Source organism: Gadus morhua, chromosome 4, assembly GCF_902167405.1.
Source record: "Gadus morhua chromosome 4, gadMor3.0, whole genome shotgun sequence".
Taxonomy (NCBI): Eukaryota; Metazoa; Chordata; class Actinopteri; order Gadiformes; family Gadidae; genus Gadus; species Gadus morhua.
Genome location: NC_044051.1, coordinates 9,918,272 through 9,944,477, shown reverse-complemented (window position 1 = coordinate 9,944,477; position 26,206 = coordinate 9,918,272). Strand labels below are relative to the sequence as shown.

The following is a 26,206-nucleotide window of genomic DNA, read 5'->3' as shown; positions in this document are numbered from 1 at the left end:
AGGCTTTAATAGTTTTGCCGGGAAATAAAAAAGGACACGATAAGAGATAGAGACAAACAACATAAAATGTTCTTTTTCCTGGAATCAAAGTCTCTGTATGTGTGTGCGTGTGGTGTATGCGACTGAAAACTCCTCACTGCTCTATTGATGGTTATGCTGACAGAGGCCATATCACCTTCAAACCCCAGACAAGCCTCACGTGTCTGGTGGCGCGGGCCTTCAGACTAAAAACAAAACCTAGTGGCCGGCAACAGCTCGTACTTGCGAGGTCACCTCAGCTCACACAGTACACACAGTAAACACAGCGCGCACCCACACACAAACACACACGTACACACACAGAGCGCGCGCGTGCACACACACACACACACACACACAGTAAACACAGCGTGCGCACACACGCACACGCACACACACACACACACACACGCACACGCACACACACAAGCAGACTCTGAAGGACACCCAGGACATTCCATTGTGTCTGTGCACACATATTTGCTCCGACACACACACACACACACACACACACACAGCCAAAATGTAAAGGCCTACACCGGCAAACGTCAAATACAAACACGCACACTCTCTAATCCTCCAGACCATAATAAAATATCCCCCTCCTTTAGTAGCTTGTAAACAAGCAACTCGCAAGACGACCAGTAAGACGGTCCAGTAATGTGCGACAGTTGGGGCCAAAAATGCAACAGGCACAGAGCCGGTTCTGATGGGCCAGGGCCCCAGTGAGTCAGGCGGCAGGGCTTACTGTGTTCTCAGTCAGCTGGTAGGTAGGAGGAACGTTCCGGAGCGCTGCATCACATGGTTAGTTTCAGGGGGGAGGAGAGAGGAGGGGGGGGGGTGGGAATATGCTAGTGACGTGCGTGTTGTGTTATTACTGGGGGGTGCTAACATGAGCATTGCGGCTATGGGGGGCCTTTTTAATCTCCTCGCCGAGTGAACTCGAGAAACACATTCACTAATGTCCCCGTTTCCCCCAACGCCGGTTTAGAACACGCTTTAAACGCTAAGAGAAAATAAATTATACAATTAGAAAATAATGACAAGTATCCCCGCGTCTGTACACGAGAAGAGAGTACAACGGAAAAGAGGAACCCGGCCGTCCTTCAGTCTAGAGAAGAGTGAAATAATGGGAAGTGAGGCGGCACCCGGATGGCAATGATAGTGTTGGCTATCTTGTTGGCTGGCTTTTTTACCCTTTCGGCAGGGGCTGACGTTGAGGACGCCAGAACCCAGACACTCCTTGGGCGTGACGCAGAAGCCCTCATTGGCCGGGTTCTCCTCCTTGCTGGCCAGGACAGCTCGCGGCGGCGTGAAGCGGTACGCGGGGATCCCCTTCACCGTCACGTCCTTCTCGAACTCCATGAAGATAGACCTGGAGTGTGAGAAGAAGTCACAGTGATGAATGGTGAACGGATGGTGAATCGACTGCATTTATACAGCGCTTTTGTCCAAAGCGCTTGACAGTATTGCCCGACATCCACCCATTCATGCACACATTCACACACCGATGGCGCTGCCAGCCATACAAGGCGACAGCCAGTTCATAGGGACCAGTCATGGTGAGGTGCCTTGCTCAGGGACACCTCGACACTCGCTAGCTAGGAGAAGCCGGGGATTGACCTAGCAACCTTGCGGTTACCAGCCGACCCACTCTTCCTCCTGAGCTACTGCCTTGTTTAAGGCCGCAGTCATAACATCCTTTTGTTCCTTCATGGAGGTTAAGATAGAGAGAGAAAGGGAAGGCGGATGCCGGTTCTAACGTTATGTCACGAAAACAAGTCCAAGTCCAAGGGTGCAATGTTGTCGTGACAGTTCACTTTGAATTTGTCACCCTGCCCTGATTTCTACTTCCAAGATCCGCTTTATTTTGTGACGGTTGTCGAAGAATCCTTCGGTGCTGGACATCAGGCAAAGAAACTCAATATCTGAGACGCTACACTGTAAAAATGTTGAGATGATATAACAGCCAAAGGACAGTTTTTTAAACAATACTGGGGGTCGCCATGGCTGCGAAGTCGGCTTTTTGATGAACAAAACAACGGTGATCGCTAGTAATAAAGTGCTGTCTGGTCTGCGGAGCACCCACGGGTGCCATGGAGAACACAAAGCATTCTATACAGCCCCGGCCAACTGGCAGGGAGGACACCCATGGCTGCTGCATCAGCCCACATTTGCGCAAAAAAAAACGTTACTGGCCCTTTACCCCTGGTATTTTAATGAGAAGCAGTGAGTAAAAAAAGAAGGATCTTTTTGGACACACAACTTTCTTCCACCAAATCTTTCTCTCTTGTGAAATCGTGGGAAACACACCCTTTTTCAACCCGTGTGTGGACTGGGTCGTACTGGAGGCCTGGTTTGTGTTAAGAGTGTTAGAGGAGTGAGACGCCTCAAAGGGAAACTCCGCTATCTAATGGACAGAAATCAGTTGTACGGTCATTTGAAGACCTACGGACGGGGAGCGAATCAAGCCAAAATATGAATATGAATCGTAACCTGTTAACAAAGCAAACGGATGCATTCCGGGCAGTGTCTGCATTCAAGTTTTCCATTGAAAATAAATTCTGTCGACCTAATGCTTGAATATCTCCCTCAAGAGCTGCAAGTTGTCCCAATTTCAACCGGTTGCCTAGCTCTTAATATAAGACCGCTCTGTAACTCAACCTGATACATGAGGACAGCTGGGATTTGGTGTTTGAATTTGACTCTTTCAGGCGCATTTTCAAAACAGCAATGAATACAGCATTATTAAGTAAATAAAGTAATGGAGGCTTGTCACTGCTTGACCACTGGACATGTGGTCCTCAGATCTTCATATGTCCCACAAACGGTTAGGGGTCAAGTGCTCAGGGTTTGAAACTCATGAAGGACCTTTGACGTGATTGATACGGCTGAAAAGAGGAAAAGTAATGTACGTGTGGGTGTGTGGGTGTTTTGTGTGTGCGTGACAATGTTTACACAAAGGGTTATATTATAACATGTAACACATTTCCTAAATGTGTTAATGTGGAAAGAACAAGGACAAAAAAGGAAGGGGGGTGGGCCTTCCCCTTTGGAGACAAAAACAAGGATGTCCCCTCACTCAGCCTAACGCCATACAATCAGTGAGTAAGTGGGTGAAAGTGTTGAGGAAGCATAGAGGTGGCGGGGGGGGGGGGGGGGGGGGGGGGGGGGGGGAGGGTTCCTGACATGTATCCAATGGGGCCTGGGGTCAAGGCTTCCGAATAGATTATTTCCACACTGCACACAACATTGAGGGAGGGAGGGAGTGAGAGGGAGTATGTGCGGGAGGGAGGAAGGGAGGGTGTTTGCGGTGTGTAACTGTGCTACAGGTCAAGGTTGTCGGCGCTGAAAGAAGTTAAACTGGACGTCATGGGCACATAGCGAGCATGAGGACATTGTCTGGCCCGCCCAATCCGAGATTGATGAGCGCATTAGCCAGTGGACACTTTTCAGAGTTCCTCTGTCATCTCACCAATGGCCGTGGGCGTCTGATCACCTGATACTTCTACACCGGCTCACCAGAGTGGCTGCGGCTTAACCTGTCAGGAATCCTGGAGGAAGGTGTTGGTACTGGAATATAGTCGCATCAGAATGGGGAAGGAAGGGAATAAAATGCAACCCAAACCAAGCCCCCCCCTTTAATGACATACTCAGATTAACAGCAAGTCACTTTGAATAAAAGCTTCTGCTAAATCAAAACACAAGGAATATAGTCACATCGGAATGAGAACCAAAACCTAGGTTTACCCTTAGCCTAATTCTAGCCCTTAACCTTAACCACCCAAAGTTTGTACATAGCATATGTAAGGGATAATCCTGTTTAAACCCTAAACCTGAAGCATGGATTTGGTATACGTGAGGGATAATCCCACCTAAACCCAATGCATGGATACAGTATGGTAAAGGATAATCCCGCCTGAACCCTAAATCGAATCACAAATCTTGGATTAAGTTGAGTAAGAGATAATCACACTTTCACCTTGGCCTCTTTACAATCAATCCAATAAGGGTTTTGACTGATACTTTTGGCAATTCTGTCTCAAAATTGTAACTTTTAGCGTGCCCTGTCCTTTGTGTTCCTGGACACACAAATGATTTGTCCAGAGAAATACATGGGTCTAGTTTATGTCTCCAACGCAATCCGCGTAAGATTCAGATGGAATACAAATGTTAGCTCATGAGTCCAGTAAATAGAAGAGATATTGATAACGACCTTGCGACATAAAAGCGTTGCTAAATGATTCCCATCTAAATCCCGTAGGCCAGCCCATTTTATAGACCATGTGAGATTTCCCAAACTGAATAAATATGGCACGTATCTGAACAGAAACGCTGGGTTAACCTTGGGGTAACCTTGATGAGGGAAAACGCTGATTATTCGCGCCTTAGTTTTTAGTACCTTTACATGCACTTGTTAGCTAGTATCCCCATGTCAGTGTAAAATGGCAGATGGGAAGAGGCCAATATCTGAGCAGTTACATAACTTTGCAGAAACTAATTTTAGTGTTAGAAGTGGAGCTCTTTATTTTTGCTGTCTTCTTAACTGCTAGTATGTCCTGAGTTAATTTCTGAGTTATTTTAGCTCACGGAGCGCTGGCCAGCTAATGTGAGTTTGAGGAAATGTTTTAAATTTGCTAAGGTAGCGTTGATGAGACCGTAGCCGTGCAGTTGTGTTGACGTGCAGTTACCGGAAGTCTCTCCAGCCAATCAGAATCCACTATTCACCCGGCACATGGAATGACCGTCAATCATATCACATCTTCGAGTATGCAAGCATTTTCTTTGTCCTTTCAAAGAGTTTACCAGGGAGGGTCATCTCAGTATTACGGTAAATCTGATTAAAAAAAAATCGGAAATACCTAATCTGCCACCTCATCAAAACCGTTGTTTGTTTTATCAGAAGTCTTGAGAAAGGCAAAGGCCATTAGAAATGCCCCTCCTCTTGGCTTCGTAGGAGAGATTATAAAACTTGTTTTTCAAAACAAATAGGTCATTTAAGGTCTAAATCGAACAAGCACATAATAATTAGGGGTTGGAATCTCTTGGCAACTCACGATTCAATTCGATTCCGATTATGAGGTTAACGATTCGATTCTGAAGCGATTATCGATGCATCTCGATGCAAATTTTTTTTTTATGCACATTTCCATGCGTGATTTTCAAAAGATATATATATACATCTGGGTTTGCTACTCAGAGTTTGCTAATCACTTCCTACTTTTGTGATGATCATTAAAGACATCAACAGATGAATTAACTTATCTAATACTTCATAAGAGAGAAAGCTTTTGTCACAAATATGACTTTCTATGAACAATGCAATAATCAATGCAGCTTGCATTATAACACAATATGGAAGCATTCAAAAAATTGGTTTCAGTTTTATTTTCTTTCTAATCTTCCATTTCTATGTCATTAAGGAAAAGCTGCTCTTGAATTAGAAGGAGTTCTTGTGTCTGGCTGTGAGTTTGCACGCATGCTATGCGTAGGCTGAATCGAAATCTTGTCAAGACAAATCAGATTGGCCAATACACACTGAAGATAAATTCAATGATTTTAAAATTACAAAAATGATCCCTCTATGGCGAACAGAATGTTGCAGCAGGCAATAAAAAGAAAAAAAAGAAAAATCTTTTCTTTTTTTTTATTCCGATTATTAATTTATCTGCATCGAGACAGAATCGTTCTAGCGAGAATCGCGATGCGTCGAGAATCGATTATTTTTCCCAGCCCTACTAATAATATCACATATTTGTGTATTAAAGCATTTTCTGTGTCCTTCCAAAGAGTTTATCAGGGCGATTCATCCCAGTTTTACAATAATTGGAAAGGCACATCCTCTTGGCCTTGTAGAAAAACATTGTAGAAAAGTGTTTCCAAAACTACGAAAATTAGGTCAGCACATTTCAAGTCTAACTCTAACAAGCACATAGAACATCATCAAACGCTTGAAAAATCCAAAGCGCTCTCTCTCTCTCTCTCGCAACCTTCCTCTTCTCACCTCATTTTACATCTTAAAAAAAAAAAAGGCCCTGCTCCTATACACTGCGGCTGGCCATACTTCCTGATGTTTGTGTAGCAGGAGTCCCTCACAGTATAGGATGCGGATGCATGTCAAGAAAACAGTCAACTGTTTTGCTGCCAGGCGATCCGGATATTATGTTTACAACCCCTGGGGTTCAAGGCCTGTGGTCATTATTCCCATACAAACTATAAAAGGCTCCCCCCCTGCCCATGCACGCCATACTCTGCGGAAAGTTGAGGCAAGCTTCCAGACAAGAACAGATAATCATCTTATACGGCTTGAAAACATGCTGTATGTCAAATTAAACACTAAACACTAATTTTGATACATTTATATTTAGCTTACAATAAAAGATTTAGCTCTAAAAAAAGATTACCTGGAGGCTAGGGATGGGAATTGATAAGAATTTCACGATTCCGATTCCGATTCCGAATCTGCTTATCGATCCGATTCCTCATCGATTCTCTTATCGATTCTCATTGGGTGAGAAAATAAGTACAAATGTGTTTGTTTGTATTAAATCTCTTTAATATCTGATCAGAAGTGCGTCTAGTATTAGGAAATTGTACATTTTCAAAACAATTGGTCTAGACAAACAAATATATGTTTGGCTTTTTAAGCAAATATGCCATCATTATCTGCCATAAAACTAAAAACACACTGAAAACAGTCAAGTAAGAGCTTGTGCCTTTTGGAATGCCATCAGTGCTCATTTGCATTCAACTTGTAACAAAATTCAACTGACATAAACAAAATGAAGCATTGATTAGACAGAGATTTATTAGATGGGCCTATACCTAATAAACCATTGGAACACACAAGACCGGAAACCATAGCAACGCCGGTAAACAACCCCGAGAAGCCCAATCCCTATGAGAGCTCCCCACTCTACAGCCATCCGGAGCCGACAGAGCTGTTGGCCGTGATATTATATACAATTATATTATATTATATTATATACTATTATATATAGAGCTCCGGGAGTCGCAAACTGCAACAATCACTTTCTCCTCCATGCCGCAGTTCACCCCGGACTGCACTGCACTGAGTTTGACGGTTGAACGCTGATTGGCTGTCATCACGACAAAAACTTGTCGCCGGTTTTCTCGCACGAAAAATTTGCCCGATACGCGTCTCTACGTTCACTTTGTATGGGATCTTGTCGCCCCGTCGCGTTTGGTGTGAACGCACAATGCGATTCTTCCTCGGCGGCGCCAACAAAGCAGCGTGTGTGTGACGTCACGACGCAATTGCCGCGACCGGAACCGATAAGCGGAATCGTTAAGCAGACTTGCTAATGATTCCAAGGAATCGGTTGACTCGGCACCGGTTCTGAACAAGAACCGGTTCTCGATTTCCCATCCCTACTGGAGGCTGGCTCACTCACCACGGACAAAAATAAATGGGCCTAGTTCCTTTGTTTAGAAGCTATCACTGCATCTTCAAACAACATCAATTCTAGATTTGGGATCATGAAACACATCATAAAGAAACATAATTTATTTATTCTAACACACCACACACACACACACACACACACACGCACACGCACACGCACACACACACACACACACACACACACACACACACACACACACACACACACATACACCCACACACAGACACACAAGAGTAGCGGTTGTTGTGCTTCACATACCGGCAAAGGTCCGATGTAAACACGTAGAGGCGCTCGTCTCTAGACAGCAGGGGGTGGAAAGCGCTCCCATCTGTTCCATTGATGGAGTTGCTTTGGTTTGAATTCCAGAATGTGAGCTGGCTGCAAACACAACAGCGGGCACACCGCATTAGCATCATGTTGATAAGGAGCTGTGGTGTAAGGTGGTTGCTTAACTTTTAACAATGAATTATATTATCGGGATTCAGCTAATGTAATAACAGTGTACATCTGACACAGGGTGTGTGTGTGTGTGTGTGTGTGTGTGTGTGTGTGTGTGTGTGTGTGTGTGTGTGTGTGTGTGTGTGTGTGTGTGTGTGTGTGTGTGTGTGTGTGTGTGTGTGTGTGCATACCTTTGACCGCTCCATGTATGAACTCGACCATAATCCATGAAGTTCTGCTTCCCGGTGTGGTACACAAACTCCCCACCAAGAGATCCGTTTTTCTAAAATCCATTCAGACTTTAAGTTGCGGACCCAGACTCTGATTTCAAAATCTCAAAAGGAAAGATAACATTTGCAGACTTGAATAAAACCAGAAATAATAACAATTTGTGTCTGCTCATTCGCGTAATCGAGCAATCGCACACAAAATACATTTCAAAGTGGACCGGCCCACTTTCCAACCTATCCGATCTCCAGTCTGCTGCTGCAGAGTGAATTCAAATCGCCGGCACAACGGGCTGGGGGTCTAACACCGATATATATGTAGACTATAACTGCATTTCACATTAATTGCAAATATCCCGCTGCTTCGGGTTTTCCTTTGTAGGCGCGTTGAGAGGAGGCGCGAAAGAAACCGCTGTCAGTGCGTGTGCATGTATCAGTGAGACGCAGGTTTATCCAATGAGTGGTAGTGTACCCGCGCACCATTGGCATGTATGCGCGCTTGTCTCTGTGTACCTGTGTGAACGAGAACGACAGGGAGAAAGAGTGCTAGGCGGAGATAAATGAACGATAATTATAATTCAAAATCGCGCAAAAAAAGAATTAAAAAAGCAGAAAGAATTTGTGGCGCTCGGTGTTCATTCTGTGGCGCTGCGCCACACATTGGTCTTTGTATTGGAAACACTGATGTGACTGTGACAGGTGTCCATATGTAGGGCCATCATCTATAATTCAATAATGTTGCATATCACATTGCTTATGTCCAACTCAATTGTTGACAATAATCACGTCACTGTTTTGCGTCTCCATTTCCACCACCCTTATTAAGTCGGCAGAAATAATGAAAAATATCTTTTGGGGGAATTCTATCGTCTCACCTTGTACATCAGCCCAAACACCCCCTCCACCTCCGGGTTGGTGGTGGCGAGGCTGACCAGCATGGGGTCCTCGTAGCCCCAGAGCAGCTCGGCCACGGTGCGGGTGGTGTACAGGCCCACGCCCATACCTCTCAGCCAGATGGAGGCAGCGGACGCCTTGAAGAAACCCTTCGCCTTGTTCATCACCGCCTGGGTGGGTCAGGGGGCCGGTCAGAGGAGGAGGCAGCAGGAAGGAGGAGGAGGAGGGAGACGAAGAGGTGGAGGGGGAGGAGGAGGGAGAAGGAGAGGAGGAGGAAGGAGGAGGGAGGGGGAGGAAGGAGGAGAGAGGGGGAGGAAGGAGGAGGGAGGGGGAGTCAGGCAGGAGAGGAGGACATTGAAGATGAGGAGAAGGGGGGGTTGAAGAGTTGGAGGGGGACGAGGAAGATGCAGAGGAGGGAGACAAAGAGGTGGAGGGGGAGGAGGAGGGAGAAGGAGAGGAGGATGATGAGGATGAGGAGGAGGGGAGGACGGGGAAGAGCAGGAGAAGGAGAGGAGGAAGAAGAAGGACAAGGATAGAGGTGGAAGAGGAGAGGGAGGAGGGGGAGTGGAGGAAAAGGACGGGAGGAGAAAGGACAGAGAAGTATAGAGAAAAGTATAGAGAAGGAGGACGTATAGAGAAGGAGGAAGTATAGAGAAGGAGGAAGTATAGAGAAGGAGGAAGTATAGAGAAGGAGGAAGTATAGAGAAGGAGGAAGTATAGAGAAGGAGGACGTATAGAGAAGGAGGAAGTATAGAGAAGGAGGAAGACAAGAATGTGGAAGAGGAAGTAGAAAAAGAGGAAGGAGGAGGAGGAAGAGGAGTAAGAGGAAGAAAACTAATTGCTGAACTGCGAGGCCCAAAGAGTCTCCGTTGAAATTGGTTGTTGGGACTGATGGGTCTGAGGGGGTTCATTTAGTTCACTTTGTGCAAAGTTGTTCTGATGGGTGGAGACGTGGGATGGGGGTGGGGGGTGGGGGGGTGGGCACAGTAGGCCGTGACCTACCCAGGCTGGAATGTTGATCGTGTTGACGACATCATCAGCTGGGTCACCGACGGATTTCTCACGCAGAAACACAAAGGTCTTGGGGCAGTAGGCCGAGACCTTCATGCCGTCTTCCGCCACGGTCACGTTGGCCTTAGGCCTGTACTCTCTGGGAAGGCACCGACGAAAACACAAAGACGCCTTGATTCGTTTCAGTGGAAAACAACAGGGTTGTGATATCCATCACAGCTCGTGTAGCGGGGGACCATGTAGAATGTGTTAAGTGATGTGTATGTACATTTGTCTTGTGTGTGTTTCTTTGACTTTATTCTGTCACATTTCATTGTGTCTTTGTAGTTTGTTTTTCTTTGTAGGTGTAAACGCTGTATTATGTGTGATTACGCTGTCTATAACACAGGTGGGGTTTTCGACGCATAAGTGTGTCGAGTACAAGTGGCGAGTACAAAACAGAAATGCACTGGTAAGATAACATTTCCGCTGAGGCCACTGCGGACCTTGATATCATCTGTCATACCCCACCCTTTCAGTGGTGGGGTATGACAGATGAACAAGGTCACCTGTACTCACCTGTACAGTCTGATTTTATTTCATTTTACACACGCTTAAACAGTGAACAGGGAGGGGTTCAGAGGACGGGACTGTAGTTTTGCTCCTGGCTCCAAACTAATTATTTAAAACAAATAATGAAATATTTCGCCTTTGGACAAATTTTCACTCTGAGCTCCAGAAACATGCATGGATGTGTATGCGCTTGTGCGTGTGTGAGCCTGTTTGTGTGTGTGCACGCACGTGCAAATACTGGTCGAGTGCATGCGCGTGTGTGCGTTCCCATTTCCGCTTGAGGGTCCTCCTAGTCCTACCTGTACGTGTAGGGTCCGACCTGAGACAGTACGGCCATGGCCCCTCCCTCCACCTCCGCCAGATTGGTAATGTTGAAGAAGAAATACTGCATGTACACGGGAGGGGGGGGGCTCTTCCATGACTCGAACACCCGGCTGCCCTCCGTCAAAGTGATCTCCTGGGAGACGACGAGAAGAGGGCACACACAGAGCTCTGTGTCAGAAACAGCTGCGTTACTGCTGGACCGGCAGGGCTGCGACGGAGGCCGTGATGATGGAGTACATGGGAACACGCATAGTGTGCGGCGGATTGGAAGCCACCACTGTGTGCAGTGCGAAACACAAGAAATGTAGTAATGACAGCTGGGAGTGCTCCTCAGAGGTAGTGGGGTTGCTCTGTTTATGAATGAATTATGTGCAACAGGTGTTTTGAGAGGAAGATAATCCACCGTTTTTTTGAGAGGACGACATGGATATATCTTCCGTATTTTCCGCACCATAAGGCTTACCGGTGTATAAGCCGCAGCAGATCAATTGAATGATGTGTACATATATAAGCCGCACTGGACTATAAGCCGCAGGTTTTTTAATGTTTAATTACCATTCGGGCTGGCCCGAATGCCATTTTTCAGGCTTCGAATACTAGTTGGTTTTTCCAAGCAAATATTCGAATACTCTTCCAGAAAAAAACACCATAAAAAACAACATCAATAATCCCTATATACTCCCTGGAACAGATTTTGACAGTATCTGCATATTTTGTTGAATATTTAATAGCTTTTGAAAGTTAATTAGTAGGCCTAAGTAGGTTGAAGTTCCTTAGTGTTTCCCCGTGAAAGCAAACAGCTGTTGTTCCGTTCCAAATCAGCTGTCCTCTGCCATCTCAGCCCTTACGGGAGCTTTCCAATTCATCCTGGAACGTGCATCTTTTCAGGGAATTTGTACAATAAATCCATAACAAATACCGAATATTGATTGTCTTATGTGTCCATATTATATCCATTATATTGTCCGGGTATTCCCAAGACGCTCACGCTCTGCAGTGCAGTATAAAGTGAAGGGAAACAAGATATCTATTCTTCCTCCACCTCTCTCGCTTCTCTGCTTGGTGTCGCTTATAGTTTGCCTCGCTCGCTCTGGTAACGTCACGTACGTGAAAAAAAAAAACAAAGCTCAGAATACTGATTTAAGATTTGAATACTAATTTTCCGAGTGGCCGTTAGCTATACAAATCCATAGATTAGCCGCACCGTTATATAAGCCGCAGAATCGAAAAATGGGAAAAAAAGGCGCGGCTTATAGTCCGAAAATTACGGTATATGCAAATATAACCGCTCCGACTGATAAAAAGAAACACCATGGGAGCCCTTGTCTGTGTGAGTGTGTGTGTGTGTGTGTGTGTGTGTGTGTGTGTGTGTGTGTGTGTGTGTGTGTGTGTGTGTGTGTGTGTGTGTGTGTGTGTGTGTGTTAGTGTGTGTGTGTGTGTTAGTGTGTGTGTGTGTGTGTGTGTGTGTGTGTGTGTGTGTGTGTGTGTGTGTGTGTTAGTGCGTGTGTGTTTGTGTGTTTGTCTGGGGGCACACACACATGAAAGCACACACACACCCATGACCATGAGAGCACACACACAGAAACACCCGTGATAGAAAACACACACACACACACACACACACACACACACACACACACACACACACACACACACACACACCCACGCACACACACTCTTGAGAGCACACATACACACATACACAATTAGGTAGTGGGATGGTGGGGGGGAGAGAAACGCTTCCACGGTTCCTTTGTCAACGGTTGCCAACGGCGACCCAGCTGACAGGTCATGTGGTTACGGCCAGCCGGTGCCTACTGGTTGGGGAAGCAGTGCGACTGTAATGCGCCCAAAGAGCCCCCTGCCAACCCCGGCAGAGAGCACTAATCTATCCATACCACACTGCCCTAACGTCTGTGGGGGTGGGGAAGAACAGCCCCCCCCCCCCCCCCGAGAAAGAAGACCAGACTGTGATGCGTTACGGAAACAACAAAAACAATTAAGCTTGGTTGCGATACAACATGGTGGAATGTGGTGCTGGGCTGGTTATGGACTAGCCCGCAGCTCATTCTGCAGTCCTGCTTATTTTTAAGGGGCGGGCCGCCCCTCTCGCCCAGTCGGGGGTCCCCTCTGTTCGCTCAACGACTAAAATTCAGCTGAGTTGCCAAGGACAATAAAGCTGTCACCTTGGATTGTGGAACGAGGGGGAGAGAGGGAGAGAGAGAGAGAGAGAGAGAGAGAGCGAGAGAGAGAGAGAGAGAGAGAGAGATGGGTCCCTATGGGTCCTCTACTTTCATGGTGAAAACAAACAATATGCTAAAAAATAAAAAAAAAACTCAATGGGAAACCACAACAACAACGGTCTGTCTTCTAACGCGCGCTGCCTTCTATAGAAACCACGAGACAACTCCCAGTAGGAAAACACATAGAACAGGTGGATACACATACGACGGAGCCCTTTGATGTTGAAACAGCCTTTGGGTTTGTGGTTAAAAGTAATTGACAATTGAGAGAGACCTATGGATATGGCTTTATCAAAGACATTTCCAAAGGAGTCTAAACTCAATCGTTCAATCAAAATGACAATGTCCTTTTTTTGCCTATTAATAACTATCAAGAAACATATTTTGTATGGGGGGCGGGAAGGGTCACCACAATACTCACACACACACACACACACACACACACCACACTACCACGTGAAAGAACCAACTTACAACCCCCCACCTCCATTTCTGTTCATTTATTTTTCAATTAGGTCAGCCGGGGGAAAGAGGCTTAGAGGTGGAGGAACTGTTAGCGAAGGTTTACATCAAGTTAGCTCCTTCAAGCAAGGGGGAACCTGAACACACAATGCTGCTATTCTGAGGCGATAAGTTCTGTGCACGCTTTTATTTTGGCTGAGGTTTCTGTATTGTTTGAAATGAGGGCCCTAGCAAGGCGGGGAGGGATGCCTCTACTTTAATAGTACCCCCCAGCGTGGTACTTCATGTGTTTTCAGATAACCTAATGCCCTCCTGCATTGAACGTATATTAAAGGTCCCATGACATGCTATTTTATGTATTCTTTAATATAGGTATTAGTGGGCAACTAACACAGTAGTATTCAAAGACGTTCCCGAAATTCAGCCAGTTACAGCCACTCCGAGCCAGTCGCACATTGAGCTTCCCCCAAATGCGCCGTTTCGGTGTCTGGAGCTATAATGCAAATGAGGAGGAGCGAGGCGGGTCAAGGAGGAGGGTGGGGGTGTGGCCCTGAGCAGCTTGCAGACACGGTACCATGCGCTCTGCTTACAGTGGATGTATCGCAATGGCGAGGCGCACACAGCCTTTAGCCGTGTTCTGTAAATATTCTAGAACACACGGGAGTCCTGGAGCTCTATATCGAAATATTATCATATAGCCTACATAGATATCTATATCATATAATATATATTATCACAGCCAAAAGCTGTGTGAGCCGATATTATAAATCTCAAACGACCGCGTTGGGTTCTCCGACGTTCCTGGTTCTTCCGCGTCCACATCAATGTGAAGTATACTGAACCGCGACAAGGAGAAGAATGGGATTGTTGCCGGGCAGCGCTTAGGCACCTCCGCCTCCTGCAGCGCCGAGGCGGTGGTCCCTCGGCAGCGGGAAGCGGGGCTCAAGCGGGAGATATTCGCCGCCAACAATCCCTTTCTCCTCCATGTCGTGGTTCATGTTCTTGAGGGAGTCAAAGCCAAAGTTCCTTCCCCCCAATTCATTCTCGACATTGGCTGAGATAACCCCCACTACGAGTCTCGTTGTAGAAATACCAGAGACGAGAGTCCGACGTGTTATGCGCCATAACACCAAAAGCAGAACGGTTATCCAAATAACAAGGAAGTGTACAACACTTGCGTTACAGTCCTGGAGCACTATATCTAAATAATATCATATAATACATAGATATCTATATCATATAATACATATTATCAGGGCCAAAAGCTGTGTGCGCCTCCAGACGATATTATGAATCACAAACGACTTTGTCGGGTTCTGCGACGTCTCTGGTTCTTCCACTTTCACATCAATCTGAAGTAGACTGGACCGCGTGCTGCCTGCTGCCGGCTGCCGGCTGCCCGCTGCCGGGCAGTGGCGATGGTGCCTCGCGGCAACCGGCGGCATGACGCAGTTCATGTACTTCAGCGAGTCAAAGCCAAAGTTCCTTTCCCCCAATTCCTTCTCAACCATGGTTCAGATAACCCCTACTACAGTCTCGTTGTGGAAATACAAGAGATGTCAAAGAACAGACAAGAAACACTTGCGTTACAGTGTGTGTATTCACACACACACATGTGGCGCTCGCACAGTCGTGTCTCATTGGCGGGCCAACGTCTCTTAGATGCTCTGTGACGACATACCTAAAGACATTCCAAATCAGCGCGCTTGAGCCTCCGTTTTTCAAAGGCGAGCAGAACAGCTAGTGCTAGTTTCAGACCAAACGCAAGTTTTAGCCACTGGGGGACCATAGGCAGGCTAGGGGAACTCATATGTATGTTAGAAAACCTCATAAAGTGAGATTTTCATGTCATGGGACCTTTAAAGTGTTGGCAGGTGGTTGAGGTGACAGCCATGTTTGTTTATTCCAATTGTTAACCAATGGGTACTGTTTATGAAGGTGCCTCAATTGCACTCCTTTGTACAGTTCTTGTACGAAACTGACCAACACAGTTCTCTGACCAACGCAGTACTCTGGCCAATGCAGTCCTCTGACCAGCACACAGACCACACAGTGGTCTGAAACAGCCTGCAAACAATCACATGTCATCATAGTCAACAAAAAGTATTTACAACAACAAAACAACAAAAGCTGATTGCTTAAAAAGGGACGTTTTTCCAACCGCACCACACCTGCCAAATCTTCAAACTGTCTACACCAACTGCTGTAATCACATGACCCCCAGTGAAACAGGGCAGAATGAATCCCCTGTTAGCCGATGTGATGTATCGAGAAAACAACCGCCAAAGACAATGTTCCCATGGTGCATACTTTATAGTCTTTTTCCACACGCTAAGCATCTTGACCGCGGCTACGCTGTCATAACATGCACTGTCAATTGTTTGAACTTTGCGTTTTTCTCTCTGGATGGGTGGGACTTTATTTGCCCGTGGGCCAGTTCAGAGTCAAATGTTTCACTTGACCTGTGAGGCCTCTGAATGTGTAGTCCCGCCCGTGTGAATGGAGTAGGGAAAAACATAATAACCAAAAAATGATAAAGCATTACATTAAAAATACGATGTGTTTCATGTAACTGTTCCTGTCATTTTCTCTTTCCTAAAGAAACACCTTTTCTACCTCCTCACTTAAAGTTAAAAAAAAATCTTGGCCACTAAAACAGTCAATTGAATCTGAGGATATAGTACAAAAGCCATTGCACAAAACAAATACTGAGAGGCACGCTATTCAAGGCATTACAACCATGCTCAAGTTTCACCCCGCTATTAAAGTGGAAATATCAAGATTTAAGATGTCTTTAAGTGTTATCACACTGTTTAATGCTTTTAAATACCTTAAAATCACAGTTTTTCCTCAATTGAATTTGCAGAAAGCATGTTTGATAAACTAACATACATGTGTCCGCAAAGAGATTCCAGAAGGTGAGATAATAGACACATTTAATAATTTTAGACTAATTTTGTTTGAAAGATGAATAGTTGTTAGAGGAGGATACTTTTGATATCAGTCTTTAAATAAACAAAATAAGTAACATTGACCTTTGTATTCCATCGATTCTGGAGACAAATTAACCCAAAATTAAATGAAAACCTTACAGGAGGGGGGTGGGGGGGGGGCTGAGAGGTATAGACACAACATGTCTTTTGGGTTATCAAGTTGTAAGAGTTGGGTTCGACCACACCTAAAGAAGGCCCAACAGTGGATTCCAGCACCCTGGGGCAGCCAGCATCCTATACACACAAACTCTCCGCAAGTCCAACGGTTCTGGGTCACTGCCAACTGACTCCACCAACTTTTTCAGCGATACTACTTCAATATCGACATTTCACCAAACATGCTGGCTTCAGGTTTTTGCAACGCTGAACCCAAACCCTTCATCGCTGCCATACTAAAATGACGCACTATGGGTCATAATGGCTGCTAAACAACACTCAAAACTTAAATGAACTAAACACCTACACTTTGATATTTACTTGGATCTAAAAGTCTGCTTAAAATTATCATGTGCCAAACTAACTAGTGCACCTCTACCATTTCGTTGTCGAAGCTTCCACGACTGAAGAGGGCGATGTAGTCGTCGCACCTTTGTTGACCGTCCTGGTCAATAAAGTTCATTTTATGGCAGACAGAACACTGGCCATGTCCGTACTGGAATAGCTTCCGCTTTAATATATCGATATATATGTCGAACATCCAATTACTGAATGAATATGTGAAGCTTAACAACACTTTGCCTTAAAAGTTGATATTCGTCCATAATGAACCAAAACAAAAAAAAACATCAGTTAAATGTGTGAAGATGCAAATGCATTGATTCAACATTATGTCCCGAACAGGATATGACCTAACCTACTGTGGTATTACAGCATGATAGTCGACTGTACTACATAGGCCTACAACAGCAAAACCTTGAAAAGGAAGATGACCACACTGCAACCACACCATGTGAAGTTGTCATAACAAAGCCATTGACAGGCTGTGTTGTCTTGGTTGATGTCAAGTTGTCATAACAAAGCCATTGTGTTGCCTTCGGTCATTTCAAGTAGTAACAAATACATCGCAAGCAATGTCAACTTTTCAAAACTCAACAGTTGACTGAATAAGATTTAATGACAATGGTAATAAACGTTCATAACGACTTCTTCACCTTCATCAGAGGTATCGTGGCATGGCTATGACATGTCATGTCAGTCCTATTCACACCCTTTTAATCACGATGAGAATGGGCTGATTGTGTCATTCACTGTCATTTTACCCCTTTTCATGACATCTTGAGCTGCAAATTAAAGTATGGCCACTCTTCCTTTTGCCTTCCTTTGCCACAGGACAGCAAAAGTTTCACCATCAACGTTAAGAAATCTGTGGTTTCCGAGACTTAAATGGAAAGGAAACTGGTTGACACTGAATGACCAGCTGCCCTTTGCTGATAACATTGTTGCGACAGCTGGCTACTGCAGAATCATGCCCCACAATATCACGAGGACACGTCCTTTCCTCACCCAAAAGGCCACCCAAGTTTTGGTCCAGGCTCTGGTCACCCTCCCTCTAGAGTAGAAGACTACTGCAGCTCCCTTCTGGCTGGTCCGTCTGCATGCGCCACGCGTCCCCTGTAGCTCCTCCAGAATGCAGCAGCCCAGCTGGGCTCTTCAACCTACCCAAGTTCTCCCACACTACACCACTCCTCCGCACCCTGCACTGGCTACCCGTGGCTGCTCGCATCGGATTAAATCCACTGGTATTTGACTACCGTGCTGTGAACGGCTCCTGCCCATTCTACATCCAGGACTAGTCAAACCATACATCCCGACTAATTCCTGATTGTTGCTGTCCTGGCTCCACAACATTGAAACGAGCATTGGACACAGCAGAAACTACACATATTTCGGTGTAGAATGAAAACTCATCTGTTCAGACGGCAGACTACCTCTTGTTTCTATAGTGCAGCACTTGAGGCAGTTTGCTTATTTGATTAATTTGATGTACTAAATCGCATGCTTTTTGCAATTCATGGGTTTTATTGTCATGGTTCAATGAATTTAGTCGCTTTGGAAAAAGGTAAATAAGTCTTAATTCAATGTAAAGAAATATACTGTAATGGAATGCCATGCAAAGGCGTGTACTCTAATCACACACACCCGCAGCGTTGTTGAAAGTGTCGAACTCCAAACACACTCTCACCACTAACACACAATGAACAGAGCTGCAGGACCTTACCCCTTTAGATTGCAAACTCGTAATTTAGTTTAAACCTGCTGTCAGATGCCCGGTCTAGTTAAGAAGGACAGTAGGCTAGATATAATTAAAAGCAATGCATGCATTCAAACACTGTTCAACACCACTTCAATGATAATGCAATAAATTGCATATTCTACAAAATACTAAACCATTACGAGCCCATTCATTATGCGTTTCTTGTTGAGTGAATCCGGAACGACTTTCGTCTCTTCTTCAATAAGCACCTTTTTGTAATCATGATACCCGATTTAACCTGTCAATGGGTGGCCTGGGTTAACAAAATAAGCCTTCCAAGTACAACAACCCTACAACACCCTGCATCGAAAGTAGTTTCAATTAGCGGACTAACGTAAGGTCCCACAAATAGCAATACTTATTTCAAGATTGCGGTATGCCCCACTTGTTGATCTAAAGAATTACGTTTTGGCTAGTATGTATTTATCTATAACGCTTCCAGATTTGACCTGAACATTGTTGATCGATGATTTATTTTAGTAGGCCATAAAGAACTTACCCCTTTCAAACGGTTGTGGATGATGTTCCTGAAGACGTGAGAGAGCGTTAACCCAATCCCGATGACCAGCATGTTGGCGCAGGCGATCCCCACCAAGCAGAGAGCACAGGACCTCCGCGTCATGCTGATGGATCTGGAGACAGAGAAAAGAGGTTCAAGTCTTGTAGTCGTCTTGTATTTCTTCTTTTTTACCAACATTAAGAAGAAAATGTATGTTAATGCGTTTTTTGTTCATCCATTAACCAGCAATGGGGGCGAAATACGTTATTTTTTCCAAGATAGTGGGATCCCCCGTTTACCGTTATACGCAAGTTAAGCAATACCGCAACAAAAGTTGTAAAAAGAGCCTCTATATCCCCGTTGATTATGCTCTCCAAAAGTGGTTGGTTTTTTTTTTTGTATCATCCAACGTCTTCCATGTGTAAATAAAGCCACCCTTTGGTCGGTTTTGTTACCCACCTTGTAGTTAATAATAAACTGAAGAACTACTAGCAAAGAGCCACGCGGTTGCCGAGAGAGACTTGAGGGTCTTGGACTATAGTCTGAAGCTATATGGAGCGGCTCGCCCTCAGCACACGCCCCCCACGCGGGAGAGTGTCACGCAAAAGTTGATTGGTCACCCCTTCATCACCAGTTAAGGACACGACCCACAGGGGAGACGGTACAGTAGTAGTGCAGCACGGCCCTGTAGTCCAGGGTTTAGAATTGGTTTAGCTTTACGGTTTGTTTTAGAAGCCTATGCATTTTACAGCCAGGCGATTGAACTCCACTTTGATTTTGAGTGCACAAACCCAAAAAATGTTACGTTGAACTTGATCAACATGGAGCTTTTACTTGGAAAACAATTTTGCAGAACACGTGTTACATCGAAAGATTATGTAATTGTACTTTGGGGTAAGCTGATAGCCTGTTTCATATCAACAATTCTTAGCTGACCATGTAAACTAGCAGATCATGTGCAACTAAGCTGATAAAAGAGGAAATGTAATCACGATTAAAAGCTCCACCGCCACTTCGTCAACAGAAACCATTACGAATCGTGTGAATAGGGGGTTTATAAGACAGCAGATGACAAAAACTCTCATGACCTTTCAATATCCAATGAAAAACAATAGAATAAAACGTACACATGTTGGCACTAAAGCCTTTTTGGGCTAAATGCGTACGCGTCCTGCTTGTCTGCAATATCGTTCTGTAAGTAGATGTGTGCATGTTTGTCCAAATGTGTATTTATTTGCATGTTGTTCTGTGTGTATATTTGTCTTGTTTTTTTTTTTCCGAATTGTACATTTATTTGCAATGTTGCTCTATTTATCCATACCGTTTTTACTGTTTTCCACAACAAGGTGTCCTGTTCCAATCTTTAAACTGTTCTATTTTTCTTTTGCATTGATTACATTTAGCCAGGGACTTCTGATTAAAAATAGCCTTTTGGCTATTTCAGGCATTTTTATACCACGTATATAATTGTATGTTTATAATAATTTGCACTGGGCCTTCTTTCAAATAAACGTAACTAAACTTAACTTCTGCTGCCTCTAACTTCACCAAGTGGGGTGGGTAGTGAAGGGCCTCACTCACAGTGACATCTCCTCCTATTGCTTAACTCGACGGTTGCAAGTTGTGCAACTGCTACTGTTTGTCTCACATATTTAAACAGCCTTTGCTCAACTATAAAGATTTAGAAATCTGATTTGGGACGTTGTACAGTTTATTGCTAGGATATGGTAGGCGGTGGGGGGAGTGTGGGGGGTGATGACTTTGAACTGGAATTTGGAGTCCCTGTCTGGGGACGGCCATCAGCTATCAGCCTTTCCTGATTTGATAGTGAAGAATTCCGGCCCTGGGCTCCACTGTCTCTGGACTTTGTTACTGGAATCCATGCCCCTGAGGTGACCGCCACCATGTTTACAATCGTCCTCCTCCTTTCCCAAAGGCCTTTGAGTTCAAAGTCTCCCTAAACAATCAGTAATACTCACTATGATGATGGACATCATCTTCCTCAGCTCAGGACCTCCATCAGTCTCAACTCTGAAGTTCACCCGCAGGCCGACAGTTTCGGACGACCAATCAGGACTTGGACATGTTGTCTCAGTTCTCCCAAACCAATTAAACCAGTTGGCTGATCATTAAGCCCTGGGTGGAGCAACAATGATTAATTGCCCAAATCTGCTTCTGTTCTCTCGCAATTACAATGCCTCCAGGGTCTTCAGCCTCTTCTCTTTGAAGACCAAGAAGTAGAGGGGATAGCGGTCTCTAACATAGAACTCAGCCACCCTTACTATTAAATGTTGTTCATCCCATTTCCAGTATCAGTCACACCACCACTGGACTGGGCTCCAACATGAGAGAAGGCTGTAAACTAAACATTATATCTTCCCATTTGGAGTGAGTCCATACAGTTCTTACACTGGATAAGAGTTCCTTTCCAACACTGGCTGGCTAGCAGTGGGTTTGCCAAACCCCACCAAAAAAATGAGGGTCCTCCTCACTTCCGACTTCCAATGCGTTTGCAGCTGGTCACTGATATTTCTTCAGCCGTCCTGCTCCTTTGGCCCATCCCACTTGCAAGGGTTAATTAATGGATGTCCAGCGCCTGAGCACAGGGTGGCAGGGTTCCGGTCGACTGAAAGGGCTCATGGTTCTAGAGGAGATACACTATGTCGTGGCCGGGAGAATCCTTCCAAGGCTCAAAACCAGTGGAGCTCCTGGGGCTATTTGTGTTGCGGTGCGGGGGAACCCAGGCTTCTTTCATCCTCCTTCTGTGCAGCATGTTTTTCTCTCTATTTCTCTCTCTCTCTCTCTCTCTCTCTCTCTCTCTCTCTCCCTCTCTCTCTCTCTCTCTCTCTCTCTCTCTCTCTCTCTCTCTCTCTCTCTCTCTCTCTCTCTCTCTCTCTCTCTCTCTCTCTCTCTCTCTCTCTCTCTCTCTCTCTCTCTCTCTCTCTCTCTCTCTCTCTCTCTCTCTCTTTCATCCCAGTCGTTTTCTTTTTGTGGCCAGGCGATGTCGTCGGGGTCTTCTCCTCGGGTTTAGGCACAGCTGTTACCCATCTTCTCCACGTCTCGTGCATTTATCCTGCTTTGTACTGTTCTGCTGCTGCCTCTGTAAGGGTCTCACCTTCAAGCTGCTTCTCCATCAGCCTTTACCTGTCTCAGTGTCAAGACTCTGGTACGGGGGCTTGTGTTTGATCGGAGCACGCTGGCAATGCACCGTTTGAGGTACTTTGTAAACTGACCCCTTTTCAGCGGTGGATTTTTCAAAGTGATCTAAAAATGTTCTTGCGTAACAGTGGTGACAGAGATATTTTATTCTTTATTCCTTATTTGGTTGTTTCTTCTGTATGTTGTTTCGGGTAAAATAAATCAGCTCTGCATTGCATTGTTTCTCTATTCCATTCCATTATATTGTATGTATATATACATACAATATAAACATAGACAATACAATACAATACAATATATATTGTATGTCTATGCACCATATGAGGTGTGGCAGTAGGATATAGTCTCTTGACCACATTTTGTGAGTGCAACCCCATTATAACATGGTGACAACTGGTCCAAGGAATGTCAATGTTGTCCCTGGAAAACGATGTGGTTAGTGTTTCCTTCCCTTTGTTGTATCTCCCTATAGAGGCGGTGTGAGGGGAAGAGTGATAAGGAGGCGCCTGCAGGTAGAAACATTGTTTTTCACCAGTCTACGTATACAAATTCATTTTTCATGGATCTGATTGAATCATATCCTTGTATTTATGTTTGCTTATTTTACTTATCGTATGGTTTGAGTGCATGATGACGGCAGTGTTTCATCCAGGTGGGTGCTACACACTGGTACCGGATGATGTGTGATATGAACACACATACTCAAATTTACTATTTGTGAATAAAAGTGTTATAAAAATGCAATTAACTATTATTATATTATTATTATTATTATTATTATTATTATTATGATGTATATTAAGAATGCTTATTCTGAGATTCCCCAGCATTGGGAATGAATGAATGTCTTTCCTTTGTTATGAGTTATTACTGGAGAAGAATGAGGCATTAAGCTGAGTATGCATAAAACATCTGGCCAGGAGTAATGGAAAAATAAATGTTTGCATTTCTAGGTGCGTCCACTTCCTAAGGTCCACAGGGGACTTCTACGCTTGTCGACAAAACCCATGAAAAGAAGAGATTAGGCCGATATCAACAGTGTGTTCACAAGGAGGAAGTGTCCTCAGCCGCCCCGTCAAAAAAACGAAATTTAGTACACTTACTACATTTGAATGGAAAATTATTAGATTAGTTGATTATTGGAATTGATTTATTTCAATAGCTCTCTTTAGGGAGGCTGATCAAAATGTGAGTGTGGTTATTAATCTATTATTTTAAACTGTACTGTTGAAAATAGCTCAACAGTGTTTTGAGCTGTTTTAGGGAAAGGTTGAAGACTCAAAGACTTAAACTCGAAGAAATATTGACCCCAGTCCCCATTGTTGTTTTTCCATTTTTACCCTCCGTATTTACATGGCCTGGACTCTACAGCTGCCGACCTACAGGGCCTATCTTTTGCATACTGCTGTTTTGAATAAATAATCAACAGCGCCTTAAATAAACAGCAGTTGTGCATTGTATGTAATAAAAAAAACACGCCCTAATAAAACGACAAAAAACAAACAAACATAAGAAATTATGAATGTGCTCCCCAAATGCATCTGAGCTAGACGGATTTTGTAGCTGGATTTCGGCCTTTTCACTGTTTTCCCAATTGTCCCCATTGTTTTACAAGACCGCTCAGTTGGTTCTCACCAATCCATCGTCCAGTTAGGAGCTCTCGTAACGGCATGTTTCCTGCAGGTTATTCCCATGAACATGGTCTCTGGTGCTGCTTTGACTTTGATATATGGGGCTGGGTTCCCTCGCAAACTGCAGGGTCATATTCAAGAGGACTCAAACAACGAAGCCTTGTTTACGAGAACACAATACAAGACTGTGCTGAGGGCTGAGGGTGTTTTAACAATGTTTTCACGGGGAAAGGAGTCCCTGGGTGCACTACTTGAAAGCCAGCTCCACCGCAGAGTGTTGTGTTCCTCTGTGTTCTGGATGGATGATAGCCCAGGGTCTATCATCACACATCTGATTTAATGCTATAGGGGATATAGCCAATGAAGAATAACTTATATCGGGACCCTTCTTGGCAGCAAAGGATTTGATTACATTTTAGAGCATGATCATGGGACGACACATGCAGCAATTCTCCAAGCATGTATTCAATAAGACAATGGATATACATGACTCTTATAGGATAACTCTCACATGATCGGCAGTAACAACAAAAGGAAACAAAGTAGAGGTGGAGTGACATGCCTGTAGCCAGCTATGAGTTCAGCAAGGTCCTGACCTCTGTCATTTTTGTACGTATAGAATCATGCGGTTGAGAACTTTTCCGAGATGAGTGCATGCTTGATTCAGGCTAGACCTGTTGCCCTGTGAGTCTGGTGGGGTATTATGGCATACAGACCTTCTGTTATTGTGGCTATAATATATGATTACCCCAGGCTTTTATTTTGGTGCTGGAATGGTAGGGTCGTAGAACTCCACACCCGTCTGCAGCGTATTAGTGGGGAGAGGGGAAAGAATGCACAGCTGTAAATGATGAGACAGTAGCTGAAGGATATCTCGTTGGGTCATTTGAGGTCCCTCAAATGTTTTTATCTCGTATTTCGATACTAGTGTTGAATTGTACACTGGCCTCTAAATACAAAAAAGCTGGAGATGGTGAAAATGGTGCATCGTGTGATGACACAAATGAACAAATTACCCCATTCTGTATCTCTTCCTCATCCAAATCCGTTGAGAGGAGCCTGACGATAAAGTGCATGACCTTGTATGTGTTGTGTTACCTCACGTTTTACCTCCAACCCAGTCCACTAAGAGGCTCAGCGAGCATGTGGTATTCTGATCATGCACTACTAATAGTGTGTCAGAGAGTCACGGGTCACAGGCTGTGATTGGCCCGGACAAGGCTCCGGGAATGACAAGCAGCTGTGGCCATTTCTGCCGGACACAGCAATCAATCAATCAATCAATCAGGTCAACCTCCCACCTGACCTTTTGGAACCTCCTTTAGATGTTCGAATTTCACGCCAGTAAATTCAAATGCAAGGAGGTCTATTTTAATGAAACAACAGCTGCACTACACCGTGGAAACGTTGCCTCTACTGAGAACGAAATCATAAGCATGTATGTCTTTGTTTTATGCTTATGTTTCACATTTTGAGCATGTAAAATTGAATACAATTTACTGTCCATTGCTCCTTATATTTACAGAAAAATATCTAAACGTAAAGCATAAAAAAATCGAATAAACAAATGCTTATAACTTACTTCATCCTTGTAAAGCCAACACATTGTAGTAAAATGCAACTGTAGAGCCCATTGATATAAATAGACCTCTGTGCACTTTACGAAACAAAATAAGAAATAAAGACCATGAAATTGGATATGTACTGTTTCTTCTATCTTTCAACATGTGATATACTTAAAATGAAAACATTTTGAAAACATACATTGTTTTACGAGTCTGAAGTCTTTGAATGTAGAAAAAAAACATGCATTACTCAACTACTTCCAATAGGGGGAGCCATTGACATGTTCTCTTCACACGGTGGAGGCGTGAACATTATGTTGCTGAAGACAAGAATGACATTGTAGAAGATGATTAGTTAGTTATTAGTTATAGTCTTATTATAGAGCATTATTTAAAGCAAGAGGTGAATATATGATTCAGTTTGTCTTTGTTTATTTTCTGTCTTTTAATGTTGTAGCACTGCTCATTATCACTGGTGTCCCTTTAAATGTAAATCCAATGCCATTCTA

General features: G+C 44.4%; 1 protein-coding gene across 5 annotated transcripts in view; it reads right to left on the bottom strand.

Moving 5' to 3' along the window:
- LOC115542882 (lysosome membrane protein 2) overlaps window positions 1–19,962 on the bottom strand; it is a 28,807-nt gene extending 8,845 nt beyond the window's left edge. For 4 of the 5 annotated variants that reach the window (XM_030355365.1, XM_030355367.1, XM_030355368.1 and 1 more), the window contains exons 1-8: window positions 19,802–19,962; window positions 19,343–19,475; window positions 10,867–11,024; window positions 10,007–10,154; window positions 8,986–9,174; window positions 8,075–8,166; window positions 7,704–7,823; window positions 1,215–1,393 (exon numbers count right to left, since the gene is read on the bottom strand). In XM_030355365.1, the coding sequence (XP_030211225.1) occupies window positions 1,215–1,393; window positions 7,704–7,823; window positions 8,075–8,166; window positions 8,986–9,174; window positions 10,007–10,154; window positions 10,867–11,024; window positions 19,343–19,465 (1,009 nt within the window). In that variant the 5' untranslated portion in view covers window positions 19,466–19,475; window positions 19,802–19,962. Of the gene's footprint in view, window positions 1–1,214; window positions 1,394–7,703; window positions 7,824–8,074; window positions 8,167–8,985; window positions 9,175–10,006; window positions 10,155–10,866; window positions 11,025–19,342; window positions 19,476–19,641 lie in introns of all 5 variants that reach the window. The other variant, XM_030355366.1, reaches the window with a different exon arrangement.
- Window positions 19,963–26,206: the final 6,244 nt, after the last annotated feature.